The 18,086-nt window shown below is 35.1% G+C and overlaps 2 protein-coding genes across 6 annotated transcripts in view; one reads left to right on the top strand and one right to left on the bottom strand.

Moving 5' to 3' along the window:
• Window positions 1-144: 144 nt before the first annotated feature.
• trpt1 (tRNA phosphotransferase 1) lies at window positions 145-11,801 on the bottom strand. 3 transcript variants are annotated; one of them, XM_087280444.1, is made up of 10 exons: window positions 11,268-11,801; window positions 7,718-7,800; window positions 6,653-6,757; window positions 6,339-6,530; window positions 5,465-5,546; window positions 5,112-5,281; window positions 4,710-4,887; window positions 2,154-2,210; window positions 1,957-2,067; window positions 145-1,763 (listed from the first exon to the last, which is right to left on the bottom strand). In XM_087280444.1, exons 4-10 carry the CDS (start codon window positions 6,429-6,431, stop codon window positions 1,741-1,743), a joined length of 714 nt encoding a protein of 237 aa, XP_087136570.1. In that variant the 5' UTR covers window positions 6,432-6,530; window positions 6,653-6,757; window positions 7,718-7,800; window positions 11,268-11,801; the 3' UTR covers window positions 145-1,740.
• The window catches only part of ctsf (cathepsin F), a 23,651-nt gene continuing 16,753 nt past the window's right edge, over window positions 11,189-18,086 (top strand). For all 3 annotated transcript variants that reach the window (XR_015506853.1, XR_015506854.1, NM_001077568.2), the window contains exons 1-2: window positions 11,189-11,551; window positions 15,559-15,678. Coding sequence is in view for 1 of the 3 variants with exons in the window: in NM_001077568.2 (NP_001071036.2) it covers window positions 11,315-11,551; window positions 15,559-15,678 (357 nt within the window). In the remaining 2 variants the exon portion in view is untranslated. The remainder of the gene's footprint in view (window positions 11,552-15,558; window positions 15,679-18,086) is intronic.

Here is an 18,086-nt window from a genome sequence, read left to right on the forward strand (position 1 = left end):
TGACCATGAATTCAAGCTGCAGACCATTTAATAGTGTTAACTGAAAAACTGCGTGATTTTGCACAGCTTTATTAAATTAGTAAGAGGAAACCTTTAGCAGCTGTTTATAGTAGTTGTATCAGAAAAGACAAAGAATTTCTGCAGTTCAAACAAGTGTAGTACATATAATGAGACATGAAAATACAAGGTCTGTTTTTTGTCTTTATCTAGTGCACTGTACATAAACTTGGTTGCAGAAATCCCCCCGCAGAAACATGACACATAGCTATCTTTGGGTGTGTGTATTTAGATATTCTATTTTTTGACAAATATGCCGTGGCTCAGAAATAAAAGAAGGTCACTCGACAATTTGTATACAAAATGCCAAGCAATCTTTCAGATATGCAGCCATCCATTATACAGTATGTACAGTTGAAGTCAGAATTATTAGCCCCCCTGAATTATTAGCCCCCTGTTTATTTTTTCCCTCAATTTCTGTTTAACAAAGAGATTTTTTTCAGCACATTTTTTATCATAATAGTTTTAATAACTTATTTCTAATAAGTGATTTATTTTGTCTTTGCCATGATGACAGTACATAATATTTTACTAGATATTTTTCAAGACACTTCTATACAGCTTAAAGTGACATTTAAAGGCTTAACTAGGTTAATTAGGTTAACTAGGCAGGTTAGGGTAATTAGGCAAGTTATTGTATAATGATGATTTGTACTGTAGACTATTGAAAAAATATATAGCTTAAAGGGGCTAATAATTTTGTCCTTAAAATGTTTAAAAAAAAATTAAAAACTGCTTTTATTCTAGCCGAAATAAAACAAATAAGACTTTATCCAGAAGAAAAAATATTATCAGACATGCTGTAAAAATGTCCTTGCTCTGTTAAACATAATTTGGGAAATATTTAAAAAATAAAAAAAATTCAAAGGGGGGCATGCGGTATCAAATTTCATTAAAACAACACTCTTCCAGCAGTTCATACTCGCATCCAATATCTTGTTTTTTTCACGGGGGCATGCATGAAATTCTCCTGAATGAAAGTGAAAGTGCCAAACCACAGTTAAAGTCGACAAATTAAAAATGAAACAGCTGAAATTGCATGAAACTCCAGAGGAAACGTGGATAGCGTGGTAACACTATGACATTAATCGAATTAAGTGCTATAACATGTAAAACATATGAAAGGAACATTCACAAAACAACTCATGTAAACACCTTCAATATATTATTGTCTTGTTCAGATTACAAAAAAAAACTTGATGAAGGTTTGAAACCACTTGAGTGTTAGTAAATAGTGAGTAAATTTTCATTTTTGTGATTAAAGACAAAAAAAAACATCCTTCATGTTGTACAAAACAAAATGATTAAGTTAACTTAATGGTTCTTATAAATTTAAGTGGATTGAACATAAAACTTTTAAGTTCTCCCCCCCCAAAAAAAAAAAAAACACAACTCAAGAATTATGTTGATATTTGGCTTATTTTAAAAAAGTAGTTTGAACAAGCAGCAACAATCATTTTTGAGTGCATCTCTTTAAAGGTAATTCTGAACAATTCTGTGCTTGTTAAGGGATTTGTGGAGGACAGTATTATTTCTATCTATTAACATTGGAGTATAATAAACAGGGTCATTGCATTCATTTAAAAGATATATCTTTAAGAAACAAATCTTCCTCTTTTGAAAGCTTTTTTTATAGTTCATGGTCAGAAAAACGTCCAGTCAGAAGGAGATCCTCTCCAACAGCTAATGCAGTTCAATGTCACAAGCTGAAAAAACAAAACAAAAGCATTATTCCTTAAAGAAGTTCCTTAATCTCTTCAAATCGAATGATCTGTTCTATAAAATACCAAATAAATGTATTATAAGTGGAAAAAACTAATATAGAATTGAACTTAACAGGAAATAAGTTGAATCAATAGGAACTGTCTTAAGTTTGTAGCACAATTTTAAGTGACTTACGTAACGGTTTTAGTCTCTGTGCTCGTGAAAAATAGCACGGTGCTAAAATCCCAGCTGCATCTCCAGGAGTCAACAGCACACCGTTCTCTGACCAGAAGAACTTAATCCCATCTGAACACCAACCAGAGAGAAGAATGATTATTATGCCTTCTGCGCTATAATATTAAACTCTTCACTGGTTTTAATATGATTAATACCTGACATTGCTTTCGTGACATCAATATACACAGCTAGATCACAACTCTGTCGCATACCTAGAAACAGAATAGAGGCAATTTTCAATAATAAATAACATGAGAAGAATTAGATTTTCTAAAATATTCCAGGGATGCAAATGAGTAAGGGGGGGAAAACATTGCACGTATTGGGGAATACTCCTAACAGAATAGTAATAATAAAACAGATATTTGCTTTACCTACTTATTTGTAGTTACCTTAAAGGGCACATATGGTGAAAAATCTACTTTTCAAGCTGTTTGGACAGACATGTGTGCAAGTATAGTGTATAGACCGTCATATTGGCATGATATAAACACACACAGTCCTTTTTTTCAATTTAACAACAAAAAAACGGTGGACCAATAGGAGCGGTTTTCAGACTGACCACAACTTAACGTAGGAGAGCGGTCCCCCCGCCCACCAATATTGATTGACAGCCTTGTGTCAGGATCATATCCTCAGTTTCTTGTTGCACGTCCGCCATTTTCAGCGTGTGGGCTCAACACAAGATCAATATTCTCCACATTATCGCTGTAATCGGAATTATTGCTTGTACCTTTTGTCTGGTGCGGCGCCGTGCATTTAGGAGTTCTGGGCGTGAGTTCGCTTCGGGTCAGCGGCTCTGCGCCGTTGTCTTTGCCCTGGTGGAGGCTTTTGTTTGGAGTTCTGGAATACGTGGCGCGACGATTCAGGGCACTTCATGTTTCTGCAGTGTCACTGAGTGTCAAGTGTGCCATGTCGCGGCGCATTCGGTGCCTCAGTCAAAGTTAATTCAGTGTGTGTGGTTATTAGTCTCAGTGTACAAGCTCGGCACTTGAACACCAAGACTATACAAAGACACAAATGATTTTGTACTCTGCTTGGTCTGTGTCCGACTCGTACATGTACGGCTGAATGCTCATCCTAGCTCAGCTTAGCTTAGCTCTCTCTCTCTGGGCCCTATCATACACCCGGCGCAGTGTGGCGCAAGACGCAGCGCAATAGTCTTTTGGTAGTTTCAGCTTGGCGCAAGAGTGGTTTTGAGTCGTTGCGCTGCGCTGTTTAAAAAGCAAATGCATTAGCGCTCATTTGTGCGCCCATAGGCGTTCTGGTCTAAAAAGGGAGCCGTTCTGAGGTGGACCGCTGGCGCGTCGCTATTTTGAGAAACTATAATAGATTTTTCATTACACCAAAACTAACCCGGTCTAAACTCCAGCGCAGAGTTACGCTTCGCTTACGCACTGCTTAATACACACAAGAGAACAATAGGCAAATATCTTTACATATGAAAAAATGTAAATATTAAGGATGTATATAGGATATAATAAGAATAGATATAGAATATAAATATAAAGGATTAAAATATTACAAAACATATTATTTTCTAGCCTACATAAATATGAAAAATCACTGCTTTTATGTCTTCTTCATCTCAGGAGGCTTTTTCAGTTCATTCATAACAATTTGCTTTTGTATAATGTTATTATTATTAGCAGTATTATTTATTATATCCATATTTATATTTGTTTTATTAAAAACAAGCTTAGATTAGCCCACCTGTCAGGTTTAAGACCATATGGGGCTTGGCAGGTGTATTTGGAAATAACTCAGTATTTTGACCACTCTTGGTTATTATTGTTCATTTATTCGTTTGCTAGAAATTAGAACTGAATTTAGAAATAGTTTTGAAACAAATCTTTGCGCTTAACAAACTAAATTAATTATTTATAGGCTAATTGATGTCTGTGCGTAAAGGTTTCCCTATCCAAGAGCGAATGTGAAAGTAGATCATTTATCTCTCATTCTCACGCAGTAGATGCTCTGTTTAACAGTTTTCTGTTAATAAACTGTCAACTGTTTGCTTGTGAAATGCTCATTTTTTCCACTTAGACTTACTTTGTGTCCTGTAAATAGTGAATGCGCTCTTGGCGCGACGCAGCTGGCTCTTAAAGGGAATGGGAGATGAGACTCTAATTGGTTTATTCTCAAAACACACCTATAACTCATTGAGAAAATAAACTCAACCCTTTTAGACCATGCGCCTTGGCGCAAGGCAGATTTCCCGTCCTTAAATTAGCAAAAAGGCGTCCTGACACGCCCTGAAAGCGTTTGCGCCCTGCGTTTTGCGCTCTGCGCATGGACAGTCAAAATAAAGCTCTCTGTCTGTCAGCCTGTCTGTTGCAAACACAGAGCGTGGGAGCTCTTGGCTCCGCCCCCTTGTTACATTGGGCGGGAAGCCGAAACTATGAAGCAACACGCCCCTAAAACAGCAAACTTTGTAAACGCCCCCAACATGACACTTTTGAACACACTATAATAAAATCATCTGAACTGTGTGTTGAACTGAGCCTAAACTGGCACACTCAGAAAAAACATAATATTATTATTTAATCATAAAAAGGGGTAAACTATGTGCCCTTTAATGTATACATATATATTAATTATTACCGTTTATGTAGAAAAACTGAGTGCTGTATATAGATCCTCTGCATAGTTATAGAATAAGATCAAGTTAAATCAAATGGAATAAAGGTAAAGGTGATAACGTCTCTCACCGCTGATGACTCTGCCCTCTCCAGGCAGTCCAGGAGCCAGGTGTATGTGAGTTCTGTTCATTCTGCTGAGGCCCTGACTGCGGATGGAGGGCCAGTGCTTCATGTATGAGCCGTGAACAGCTTCTCTCGGATAATCCTGATCATCTTGGGATATCTCTCGCAATTCTAGATCTGTAACCTAGAAGAGTCATACTCATGGATAAGGTAATTAAACAACCGTGTATGTTTTCTTTTTTAATTCTAATATACAGTTGAAGTCTTTTTGAAAGTATTTTTTACAGCTGAAGTATTTGATGTTCGACAACAAAATAATAACTGCATTTGCACAGTTGTGCAGAACAGTGAATGAAGCTTATTAAACGAAACCCTGCAGAGTTTGCATGAGCTTTGAACCACGCTGACCTGTACTGAGTGACCCTGATTGGCTCGTATCTGCAGACGATCATCCTCAGGGTGTTTGCACAGCTTGAATCGCTGTTTGTCATTGGAGGCTACGACTCGCTCCACATCATCCACTGAAAATGAGCGAAACTGCTGATGAGCGAGTAGTTCCTCCACAAATACAAAGCCATCTGCAGACAAGAATTGCAGACAACAGAGATGATTAAACACTAGATCAAAACATGCGCCAGGAGAAATGAAACCTTATGAATGAATTGTTATCTTTTGTGTTCTCATCGTAGAAGATCTAATCAACATTACTTTAGGCAGACAGGGTGTTTTGAATCATATGGTTTGTGGATTTCATCTCCTACCCGAGTTCATCTGAAGACCCATCTTACTGGCACCGTGGCGTAACACATAAGACAGAGATTTAGACAGACGGACATCTCTGCTCTGAAAGACCAACAAATCAGAAACTTAAAGGGATAGTTCAGGCAAAAATGAAAATGTTTGAACATTTACTCATTAAGCCGTGGTTCTAAACGTTTGTGAAATTCTTTCTCCTGTTAAATACTAAACGAAATATTCTGACGAATGTTGAAATAATATAGCCATTGACTTTTATTGTGAGAATACAAATGTATATCTTGTATACACTCAGCTGCCACTTTATTAGGTACACCAGTCCAACTGCTCGTTAACGCAAATTTCTAATCAGCCAATCACATAGCAGCAACTCAATGCATTTAGGCTTGTAGACCTGGTCAAGATGATCTGCTGCAGTTCAAACCCAGCATCAGAATGGGGAAGAAAGGTGATTTAAGTGACTTTGAATGTGGCATGGTTGTTGGTGCCAGACGGGCAGTATTTCAGAAAGTGCTGATCTATTGGGATTTTCACGCACAACCATCTCTAGAGTTTACAGAGAATAGTCTGAAAAAGAGAAAATATCTAGTTGAGTGGGAGATCTGTGGGTGCAAATGCCTTGTTGATGCCTGAGGTAAGAGGAGAATGGCCAGACTACAGTTCACACAGGCTCACAAAAATTGCACAGAATTGCCCGGTCTGACGATTTCTGATGTGACATTCGGATGTTAGGGTCAGAATTCGGTACTAACAACATAAAAGCATGGATCCAACCTGCCTAACAACGGTGGTGGTAGTGTAATGAGGTGGGGGATATTTTCTTGGCACACTTTGGGCACATTATTACAAACTGAGAATCCTGTCAACGCTACAGCCTACCCGAGTATTGTTGCTGACCATGTCCATCCATTTATGACCACAGTGTACCCAACTTCTGGTGGCTACTTTCAGCAGGATAACATGCCATGTCATAAAGCATGAATCATCTCACACTGGTTTCTTGAAAATGACAATGAGTTCACTGTACTGAAATGGCCTCCACAGTCACCAGATCTCATACCAACAGAGCACCTTTGGAATGTGGTGGAATGAAAGATTCACATCATGGATGTGCAGCCGACAAATTTGCAGCAACTGCGTGATGCTATCATGTCAATATGGATCAGAAAATCTCTGAGGAATATTTCCAATACCTTGTTGAATCTATGCCTCGAAGGATTAAGGCAGTTTTGAAGGCAAAAGGGGGTCCAACCCGGTACTGGTAAGGTGTACCTAATAAGTGGCCGGTGAGTGTATATCTAAAATTAAACAGGTGGAAGATGAGTAAATGTTGACAGAATCTGCATTTTTGGGTGAAGAAATTTAAAACCACTTAAGTGCGAGTAAACAGTGAGGAAATTTTTTTTTTTGGTGAACTATCTTTAAATCTGTTTAAAATGTCTTCAAAGGAATTAACTGAATAAAAAGCTAAAATGACACAGTATAACAAAACATGCTTCACAGACAAAAGGTTCTGACATAAAGAACATGTTGAAGGATTTTTTTTGTACTAGCACAGACCATTTTGAGAGATGTAACCAATAACAATGGGCCTAACGTATTTCCAGTTTTATCTCTTTAATTTCCATAACCTTCGAGAATCCAAAAAGGTCCACATATTGATAAATAATGTAATGACAGCAGTTTTAACATTAATATATGACTGAAATGCCTTTTGTTATAGTTATGAAATAGTTTGAAAACAAGCAGGGGATATTCATGGGCCAATGACACACTAAGTAAATAATCTGTTGTGGTAATTCTATAACTATAGTAATATAAACAAATACTGTTGTTTTCAGCAACTAAATTATATAGTATTGCATAGTATATACCACAATACACCAGTTTACTAAAGTAAAAACTGAAGTATACTACAGTATTTATTACAGTTTATACACTTTTTACATAGCATTTATTACACTTTGGTATTAGTATGTTGTAGTATGCTGTAAATACTATATCTGAATCACATTACTATAGTTTGGTTCAGAAACACCATAGTAATTTATTTAATGTATTATATTATTTTTAATGTGAGTTTAATTGTTATTTTTCGCAAGGGATAAAATAAAAAATGTCTAACATTCTACAAAATTTCCAAAATTGTTTAAAAAAAATCCATGTCAATTAATTTTGGCAAACACTGATAATTACCATGTTTAATACAGTAAATTAAAAGGAGTATCCATAACAAGTGAAGCGAAAGTTTCTCCCACCTCTTCATTTCGGTTTCCGCGTCCTCTTCTTCCTCTTCCTCGAGTTTCACAATCCATTTTTACACACTAGTCGTGATTGTAGCCTATGAATAATTCACCAAAACAACCATCAACTGCTGTTGCTTGATATAATTTTTAAACCTATAAACAACTAACAACCGTTTAACTTGAGTTAGTTACAAGTACGGAAACTATATTTATATTCATTTCCAAATGTTGTCGCTGAAATTACACGTCTCTACCGGAACACCGGAAACAGCCATTAAAGCGAGCATTTACTCAACGGCCAGCAGATGACAGTAAAGATCTAATATAAACATCTTTTACATTTTTTTGTGAGATTTTACACCATCTAGTGGTGATAAAGGCACTGGTTTATTATGTTTGGATGATGACTATTAGAATACCATATATTATTATAGTATACTTGTAGTATTAGTATAGTATACTTGTTGTATAGACAATGCAGTGTCTTCATTTTAATTCATTAATTAATTAATTTATATTTTAATGCTTTCTTGTTTACTTCTCTTGTTTGTTTACCTTCTCAATTTACATTTTAATTTAGCCTACCCTTTGAGTTTAATTATATATAGTTAATTATTTAATATGATCTAAACTTTATTTTATACTGTTTGCATATACATAGATCTGACCTGTATGTATTAAATGTTGTGAAATATTTAATTAAAAAGTTTGATTGTATTCATTTGTGTGGCATTTTTAGGTTTTAAAGCTTACACATGCAGTTGTTAAATTAAAAATTAAAAATACAACAATATTGAACAATATGAACAATATTTAATGTTAAGCAATACTGGAAAATTATTACTGCTTGTCATGTATTGTACACTCTAAAAAATGCTAAGTTGAAAACAACCCAATTTGCTTTATTTTGGTAACCCAGCGCTGGGTAAAATAGGGACAAACACCACACTGGGTTAATTTGACCCAACAAGTTGGGTTCCACGTCTAACCCAGCATGCTGGGTTGTGATTTTAACCCAACTATTGGTAAAAAATAACTACACTGCTGGGTTGAAAGTAACCCAAAATGGGTAAGAAATTTTATCTAAAAACTTTGGTGATTAAAATTACTAAAATAAAAACAATTCTACACCAATACATACTTCAGTAATAGAATTTAATTTTTTCAGTGTTAATAAACTGCCAGAAAAAAAGCATTATTACATCTAATAAGAACATTGTTTCATGGTTGCTGAATGTCACACGACAACATTGCTACAGCCCTCTCACGTCTTACATTTCTACTTTGTTCTACCTTTGAAAAAATGCAACGTTATACAGACATCGCAGACATCGTGCGTTGGGTATAAGCTTCAACTTAATGTACTAGTTTCTATTTCCGTGCTTATTTTTAGAGACTCTCTCTTTCACAGTAAGTACTATTAGACTTTTAATCGATTCCCTGCATTACATAGGCTACTACTAGACAGTGGCACTTACTTCAGTAGTGGGTACTAATAAAAGACAACAACTTAAAGGAACTCAAGCCAATAAAGAAACGCACAGTCCTAATGGGTTTGGGTCAAGAGTCGGTCAGCCCAACCACAAGCTCTACTCTATAGCACAATGAATTGAAACCTCCAAAAATGCAGACATACCAGAAACCCTTTTAAATTCTAGCATAACAGAACTCTAGACACCAAACAAACCTCTCTTTATATAAGTCTCGAGAAAAACCACATTAAAATAACACTACATTTTAACTATTCAACTTTAAGAGAGGCAGAGTGATGGGAGCTGGAAATTTGCTCATTTCATTTTAGATAATAAAGTAACAACTTTTTTTCTGTTAACTACATATTAATGACTTATTATATATATATATATATATATATATATATATATATATATATATATATATATATATATATATATATATATATATATATATGCATTTATTTGTGACCCTGGTCTTATGTTGCATGGAGAAAAGTCTTGTCGCCTATCTAAGTTTTAGGAATAACAATTAATACCTTGACTTTTAGTTTATCATTTGTCATCAGAAGTGGCTTATATGAAAGGCAAAGGCCTCTGGATTATGCTTATTTTACTAAAATAAAATATGATCATGCCTTGATTTTAAACTATTTAATTAGGACAGTAAGGTCTGACTTTGCTTAGACAAAAGTCTTGTCACAGAAATAATGTACAGTACAGAATATAAAGTCATGGTGCAGTGGAAAAAGAATATTGTGTATGACTCCATGAGCTTGGAGGACTGCATCCATACATCTCTGCAATGACCATCTGGAATGGCAAAGAAAGCATTCTTGCAGGACTCCCAGAGTTCATCAAGATTCTTTGGATTCATTTTTAATGCCTCCTTCATCTTACCCCAGACATGCTCAATAATGTTCATATCTGTTGGCTGGACTGGCCAATCCTGCAGCACTTGACTGATTTCTGTGAGAATCTTGGGTCCATGCGGGTTCCAATAGGTCTTCTGCAGTATTTGTGATGATTGGGATGCCGTTCAACAGATTATTTATCTACCTTCTGCCACTTTTCCAAATATTCAACTATAAGTCAAGTTATTGTTTGTTGCTCTTACAACTGAGATAAGAATATTGTCGTATTTTAATAATCCATAAATAGACAAAACACTATTCGGCTTTCGTGTTATGTAAAATCTCAACATAGAAGAAATGGCACGTATGACTAATCACTTTAATTAATTTGTTAATTGCATCTGGTAAATTTAACTGTATGTTTTTACAGCGGTTACTATTCTGTTATTAAAAAAGACTAAGTTCAAAATTTTGCCATTAACTTTTATGCACATCTGTCACTGAGATATCAACATAGGGTTTTCCAGTTGTTACATATTTTAAATATTCTAGTACTCATTAGACTCATTATTTACTCTCTCTCTCTCTCTTTTTTTTTAGATATTTGCAGGCCCTACAACAGTGCTTAATTAATACACACTAGTAGAGATAGCTTAAATTGAATAAAATAGCTGTTTCTATCTATCTATCTATCTATCTATCTATCTATCTATCTATCTATCTATCTATCTATCTATCTATCTATCTATCTATCTATCTATCTATCTATCTATCCATCCATCCATCCATCCATCCATCTATCCATCCATCCTAAACATTGTAGCTTATTAAAAATATAGCCTGCTATTACACATTTATTACATAGTAGCTACATAAATATTTTTTACTAATATTTTTTTTGTATTGAACTGTACTGTGTCAATAGTAAAATATTATTGTAATAGAGATAAATATATAACGTCACTAGTACCAAACTAATAATAAGCACAATTAATGCATAGTGACACGAATAATGTAATAAGATGAAGTACGTTTCAATAAATGAATGTTAAAGCTGCTAGTCGTTAAATATCAACACACAGCCTGAGGTGCATCAGTCCTCCATCTTTATGCGGGGCACCATCATCATAACTGCGTCTTTCAGGGCGTCCATCTTTATGCGGGGCGCCTCACACCGACTGACACTGTGCCGTGTGGAGCATCAAAACACTGCGAGTTTATAATCTGAACACAAACCTCTGCTGATCTGACGTCGCTGCTTTTTGTCCTGAAAGCTCGACAACATGTACTTCAACCGCGGTTACACCGTCATCGCCTGCTGGGTGTTGGTCGGGTTGGTTCTGGGTTTAGAAGATGGCCCGGACCGCCCGGTTATCGGAGCTCCAGGATCGCCGGTCCGTCTGTCGGATTCTGACCCGGGGGTTATGAAAGCAGTAAAGTTCGCCGAGGAACGATATAATATGGGCTCCAACGCGATGCATATACGTCGTGTCAGCAAAATCCTTTCGGCCAGCAAACAGGTAACGTTAAATAAAAAATAATCCCTTAGAATTTCCGATTAACGTTAGTTTAATTGATATATAACCACATTTAGTATTTTGTCGATACGTTTAATTTGTATTTAATCTAATTATTCATTATACACAACAACGATTTGCATAATATTGGACATTAAGTTTATTATAAGGAGTTATTTTAACCGCTTTCACGTGATTAAACCAGACGTAAACAACCGCAGAGGCCTCACATACGTAACTGCTGAGCGGATTTAAGCAGCACAACACTGCGTGCCTTTTGCGCAGACGCGGAGTACATCTATTTATATAATAGCCTACTGTTATTTTTGCAGCTTGTGTGATTTAATCTGTTACAAATGTTTTTAGTTATATGAATTATTAGAAAGTGATCTAATGTATTAAGAGTCTTAAAGTATGACGTTTAACTCTTCTTTAAAAAGCCCAGAAAGATAAAGTGCTCTGATAAACAGTATCAGCTTTGCACATCAGTTTGCAGTTCTCTTTATTTACATTGTCTAATTTTCCCATGTGGGCAGTAGGGTGGAATCTGTGCAAATATGCAAATATAATGAATTTTGATAAATAAAATTATTCTTAAAATTCACATTATTTCAAGTGCTGTGGAGAAAAGGTGTGTTTCAATCCAGCCTCTGCAAGTATTTTTATGTTAAACATAATATGTGCAATATATATTATTGTAAAATTAATAATGTTTGGAAACATTGATACAGCCATAATCTTTTTATGATACAAACACAGATGAAATAGCTCTGATCCATAACCATACTGCTCATTTTTAATAACTTAACAATAACTTTTTTCTGCTGCCCAGTGTGAAAGATATTTTTCAGCTCAACTGGATGAAAAATTCATCAAAAAGCTGTGTGTGAAATTGAAATTTTGGACACTGAACCTTTAGCGGTTGATCAATTAACAATATTTTTTCATATGTTCCTGCTCTCAGCATTTTCTACTCTTTGCTGATGGTAAAAAATGAACAACTAAAGTGACCTTCAATTAGTATTTTGCACTTTAAAAATGTATTTTTGTTTATTCAATTAAGATATTTTTCAGGGTCTTAATATTTATTCTTTTTTTTAAAATAAACTTTATTTATTGAACACAAGTGGAAAGCATTTGTTGTATACAAATGTCCAATTTCTGCTTTTCTTTTTTGAACACTTTTGTAAACATTCAACCCCAAAACCCCCCACCCATTCCACCCATACAAACACATAGCCACGTTTCTTGTAAAACATATAACAGAAGACAGAGCAATAAAAAAAAATAAATAAATAAATAAATAAAATAAAAATAAAATATTAACAATAAAACAAAAATACTGATAATAGTACAATTTGAGATACATACATAAATGCTTTCAAATAAATAAATAAATAAATAAAACAAAATAAATACATTAGCTAGTTACATCAACAATAATGATGTGCTACCTACTTCTTGGTTATTATGGTTTTAGTTGTGATGAGGTTAAACCAATGCGTCTAGTTTAGGGCATGACTGTTCCGGAGAAAAAATGCTAGACTAAAAAAAAAATAATAATAGTAATTCCGACCATAAAATGATTTCTTAAATAATCAACTCCAGAGGTGTTAAATCATCAAAATAATTAAAAATTATAAATATAATGAATATAAAACTTGTGAGGCGAGCCTCTGGGAGAGAACTTAATCTTCTCCAATTTCAAAAGACTTAAGATGTCGTGTAACCAAACTTTGATTGAGGGTGGTTGTTTCGATTTCCACATTAAAAGAATTCTTTTGCGAGCAACAAGAGAGGAAAAGGCGATGACATTATGTTGAATGTTTGTGACATGAAAATCATCTGGGGGTTTTCCAAAAATAGCGATTTGAGGGTTTGGGTTTAGATTAATGTCCAAGATATCTGAGATTGCCTTGAAAAATAACCGCCAGAATTCAGACAATTTAGGGCACGACCAGAACATATGAGTGAGGTTGCATGGGGTCTGTGAGCACCTATTACATTTATTATCTAATTTGTCTGGATAGAGCTTTAATATTTATTCTTTAATTCTTTTTATATATTCTTATGTAAAAGGTTCACATTTATGCAACCAATAGTTAATAAACTGGTTGTTTTTTTCCCATACTTACTTTTGCTGACTTGTTCTCAGTTTGATCTGGCCTTTCATACATTCGACTCAACAAAATAGGTAAAAATAAAGTATTCATAATTTGTGCTGATATCGGATTTATATCGGAATCGGTATCGGACTGATGGCTCCAATATCGGTATCGTATCGGAAGTTAAAATGTTGTATCGGGACATCTCTAAGTATGACATTAGTTGTATGCTTTAATCGTTTTTATGATTAACAAGAGTACAATTTTAAAATTTAAATTTAATATGCAAAACCTTCCCAAATTTCCAAGGTTGTCTACGAACCCCCTATAGACTAATGCTATGTTCAAGTCTTTCTGTGAAGTTCAGAATTTAAAGAAATATATATTTTTAATATTGTTGCCAAGAAACCTCAGGGTTTAATAAAAAAGAAAAACTTTAAATATTAAGATCATTTACATTTTTGTTAAGTTACGTTGTTGGTTATTTTCAACACAAAGTTTATATTATAAATAATATGTAGTATAATGTCGAAAGAGCCATTCTGTACAATAATGTCAGTGTGTCAATTAAAGATCTATATACACTCACCAGCCACTTTATTAGGTACACCTTACTAGTACCGGGTTGGACCCCTTTTTTGCCTTCAGAACTGCCTTAATCCTTCATGGCATAGATTCAACAAGGTGCTGGAAATATTCCTTATTTTGGTCCATATTGACTTGATAGCATCACGCAGTTGCAGCAGATTTGTCGGCTGGACATTCATGATGTGAATATTCTGTTCAACCACATCCCAAAGGTGCTCTATTGGATGGAGATCTGGTGACAGTGAAGGCCATTTTATTACAGTGAACTCATTGTCATGTTCAAGTAACTAGTCTGAGATGATTCGCTGTGACATGGTGTGTTTTCCTGCTGGAGGTAGCCTTCAGAAGATGAGTACACTGTGGTCATAAAGGGATGGACATGGTCAGCAACAATACTCATGTAAGCTGTGGTGTTGACATGATGCTCAGTTGGTACAAAAGGGCCCAAAATGTGCCAATTAAACGATTACACCACCACCAGCAGCCTGAACTGTTGATAACAGGCAGGATGGATCCATGCTTTCATGTTATTGACGCCAAATTCTGACCCTACCATCCAAATGTTGCAGCAGACATCGAGACTCATCAGACCAGGCAACGTTTTTCCAATCTTCTATTGTCCAATGTTGGTGAGCCTGTGTGAACTGTAGCCTCAGTTTCCTGTTCTTAGCTGTCAGGAGTGGCACCCAGTGTGGTCTTCTGTTGCTGGAACCCATCTGCCTCAAGGTTTGACATGTTATGCGGTCAGAGATGCTCTTTTGCATACCTCAGTTGTAACGAGTGCATTTGAGTTACTGTTGCCTTTCTGTCAGCTGCAACCAGTCTGGCCATTCTCCTCTGACCTCTGGCATCAACAAGGCAGTTTTGCCCACATAACTACCACCCACTGAATATTTTCTCTTTTTCGGACCAATTTCTGTAAACCATAGAGATGGTTGTGGGTGAAAATCCCAGTAGATCAGCAGTTTCTGAAATACTCAGACTAGCCCGTGTGGCACCAACAAGCATGCAATGTTCAAAGTCACCTAAATCCCCTTTCTTCCTCATTCTGATGCTCAGTTTGAACTGCAGCAGATCGTCTTGACCATGTCTACATGCCTAAATGCATTGAGTTAATAGAAATTCGCGCTAACGAGCATTTGAACAGGTGTACCTAATAAAGTGGCCGGTGAGTGTAGTTCAATACCTCACATATATTTTATAATTAAAATTTAGTTACTGAATCTAATTACCAGTGTTGTTAAATAACAAGGGTTGAATCCTACTCAGAGGTTTGATAAGAGAGTGCCTTAAATTTTTACACTTTTTTGTCTCTAGCTGGTGAAAGGTGTCCGGTACAGCATTATGGTGGAGATTGGGAGCACTCAGTGTAAGAAAGCTGCAGAACTGAGCACTGCGGACACCTGTGACTTCTTCCCAGAGCCTCACAAACAGAAGGTGAGCAAACGCTAATCCTTAAGCCAGGGGTGTCCAAACTCGATCCTGGAGGGCCGGTATCCTGCAGAGTTTAGCTCCAACTTGCTTCGACACACCTGCCAGGAAGTTCCTAGTTTATCTAGTAAGAGCTTGATTAGCTGCTTCAGGTGTGTTTGATTAAGGTTGGAGCTAAACTCTTCAGGACACCGGCCCTCCAGGACCCATTTTGGACACCCCTAGCTTAAGCCATAAGAAAGATCACAGCAAATACTGCCTTTGGGAAAACCATCAAAACATTCGTTCCTGAGTGAAATAGCGACTGAAATAAAAAAGATAATTGGAGAAGAATTGGACTACTCATTTATAACATTATACCTTGGGAAAATACCAGAAGTTTTTCCAACTATTGACAAGTACCTAATTCAAATCCTTTTGGTAAGTAGCAGAAAAGCCATAACTTGAAAATGGTTGCATGCTGACCCCCCGACAAGGGCTCAATGGATAGGAATTGTAAAGGAAATACACTGTATGGAGAGACTCACTTTAAATCTAAGATTTGACTTAAAAAAGTATACCAAGTACTGGAAAAAATGGTCTGAATATGTCATTGTAAATAATCTGTGATAATGTATGTCAAACGTATCATGACTTGATTTTGTAACTCTTCCAACAACCACTTTTGTTCTGGGTGTTTTTTTTTTTTTTTTTTTAATTTATCTATTTTTTTTTTACTTATTTATCTATTTATTTTGATGAGGTTAATTTAATATTAATATTTTTATACGTGTATGTATGTAGATATACGTGTGTTGTATTGGCCTATATGGGTTTGTATGCATATGTGTATTTATGTATATATGTATTTTTTTTATTTGTTTTGTTCCTACTGGTTATGTTCCTAAAAAAATCAATAAAAACTAAGTAAAAAAAAAAAAAAAAAACATTCGTTCCTTAAAGGGATAGTTCACCCAAAACTGAAAAGTCTGGCATTATTTACTCACTCTTCACTTGTTCCAAAACCAGTTTGACTTTCATTCATCTGTTGAACACAGAAGAAAATGTTTTGAAGGAAGCTGAAAACGTATAATCCTTCAATGGTTACAAGTTTTCAGCTTTCTTCAAAATATCTTCTTCAGTGTTCAAAATAATAAAGAATCTCAAACAGGTTTGCAACCATTTTAGAGCTATTAAATACTGAGTAAATGTTCATTTTTCGAGGAACTATCCCTTTAACTCTCAAGATGGAACTGACAGCATGTTTAGGTTGAGATTGCATTGTGTACATTATTAGCATGCATTCAGGTTTGACTTGTTCAGAATAATTCCATACAGTGCCACAAAATCCAATATGATAATTACATTTTTTTTAGTAAAGCGTTTAATTTGTGATTTACCAACCGAGTTAGGATGATTCCAAGGGCCCACGTCGTTTTGGGGCCCCTATGGTTACTATTAGGGGGCTTAATCAAAACCACCGACCATTAACCCCACCTGCTCTGTACTCTTTTTCACGACAGCCCCAAACCACAAACCACCCAACCCTGTCTTCTCCCCTTTCAGCCGCGACACCCCCTCCCCCACTCTTCTTTAAGAATGTTGTCATAGGGCCCATATCTACAAATACATGTTGTTTATGCATCTTTTGGGTTTTTGTTTGTAAATTGTTACTGTGATTTCATGCAAATTTGATATTTAGTTTTTTTTGCTTGTATTCTTATTTTGTTTGTATAGACTTTAGCACTTTGAGTTTAGGAAAAGTTCATCATAAATAGAAAGTATAATGATAATAATAATAATAATAATAATAATAATAATAATAATTATTATTATTATTAATAATATTTTTATTATTAATGTTTTTTGTTCATTTACAGTTTAAATCAAAAGTATTACACTTCCTTTGAATTTTCTTTTTTAAATATTTCCCAAATGATGTTTAACAGAGCAAGGATATTTTCACAGCATGTCTGATAATATTTTTTCTTCTGGAGAAAATCCTATTTGTTTTATTTCGGCTAGAATAAAAGCAGTTTTTAATTTTTTTTAAAAACATTTTAAGGTCAAAATTATTAGCCCCTTTAAGCTATTTTTTTTTCTCGATAGTCTACAGAATAAACCAATGTTATACAATAACTTGCCTAATTACCCTAACCTGCATAGTTAACCTAATTAACCTAGTTAAGCCTTTAAATGTCACTTTAAGCTGTATAAAAGTGTCTTGAAAAATTTCTAGTCAAATATTAATTATTGTCATCATGGCAAAGATAAAATAAATCAGTGATCAGAAATGAGTCATTAAAACTATTATGTTTAAAAAATGTGTTGAAAAAAATCTTCTCTCCATTAAACTGAGATACTTAAACTCTGTTGATAAACAGGGGGGCTATTAATTCAGGGGGGCTTATAATTCTGACTTCAACTGTATATAA

Source organism: Danio rerio, chromosome 14, assembly GCF_052040795.2.
Source record: "Danio rerio strain M-AB ecotype USA chromosome 14, GRCz13ab, whole genome shotgun sequence".
In the NCBI taxonomy this organism is placed as follows: domain Eukaryota; kingdom Metazoa; phylum Chordata; class Actinopteri; order Cypriniformes; family Danionidae; genus Danio; species Danio rerio.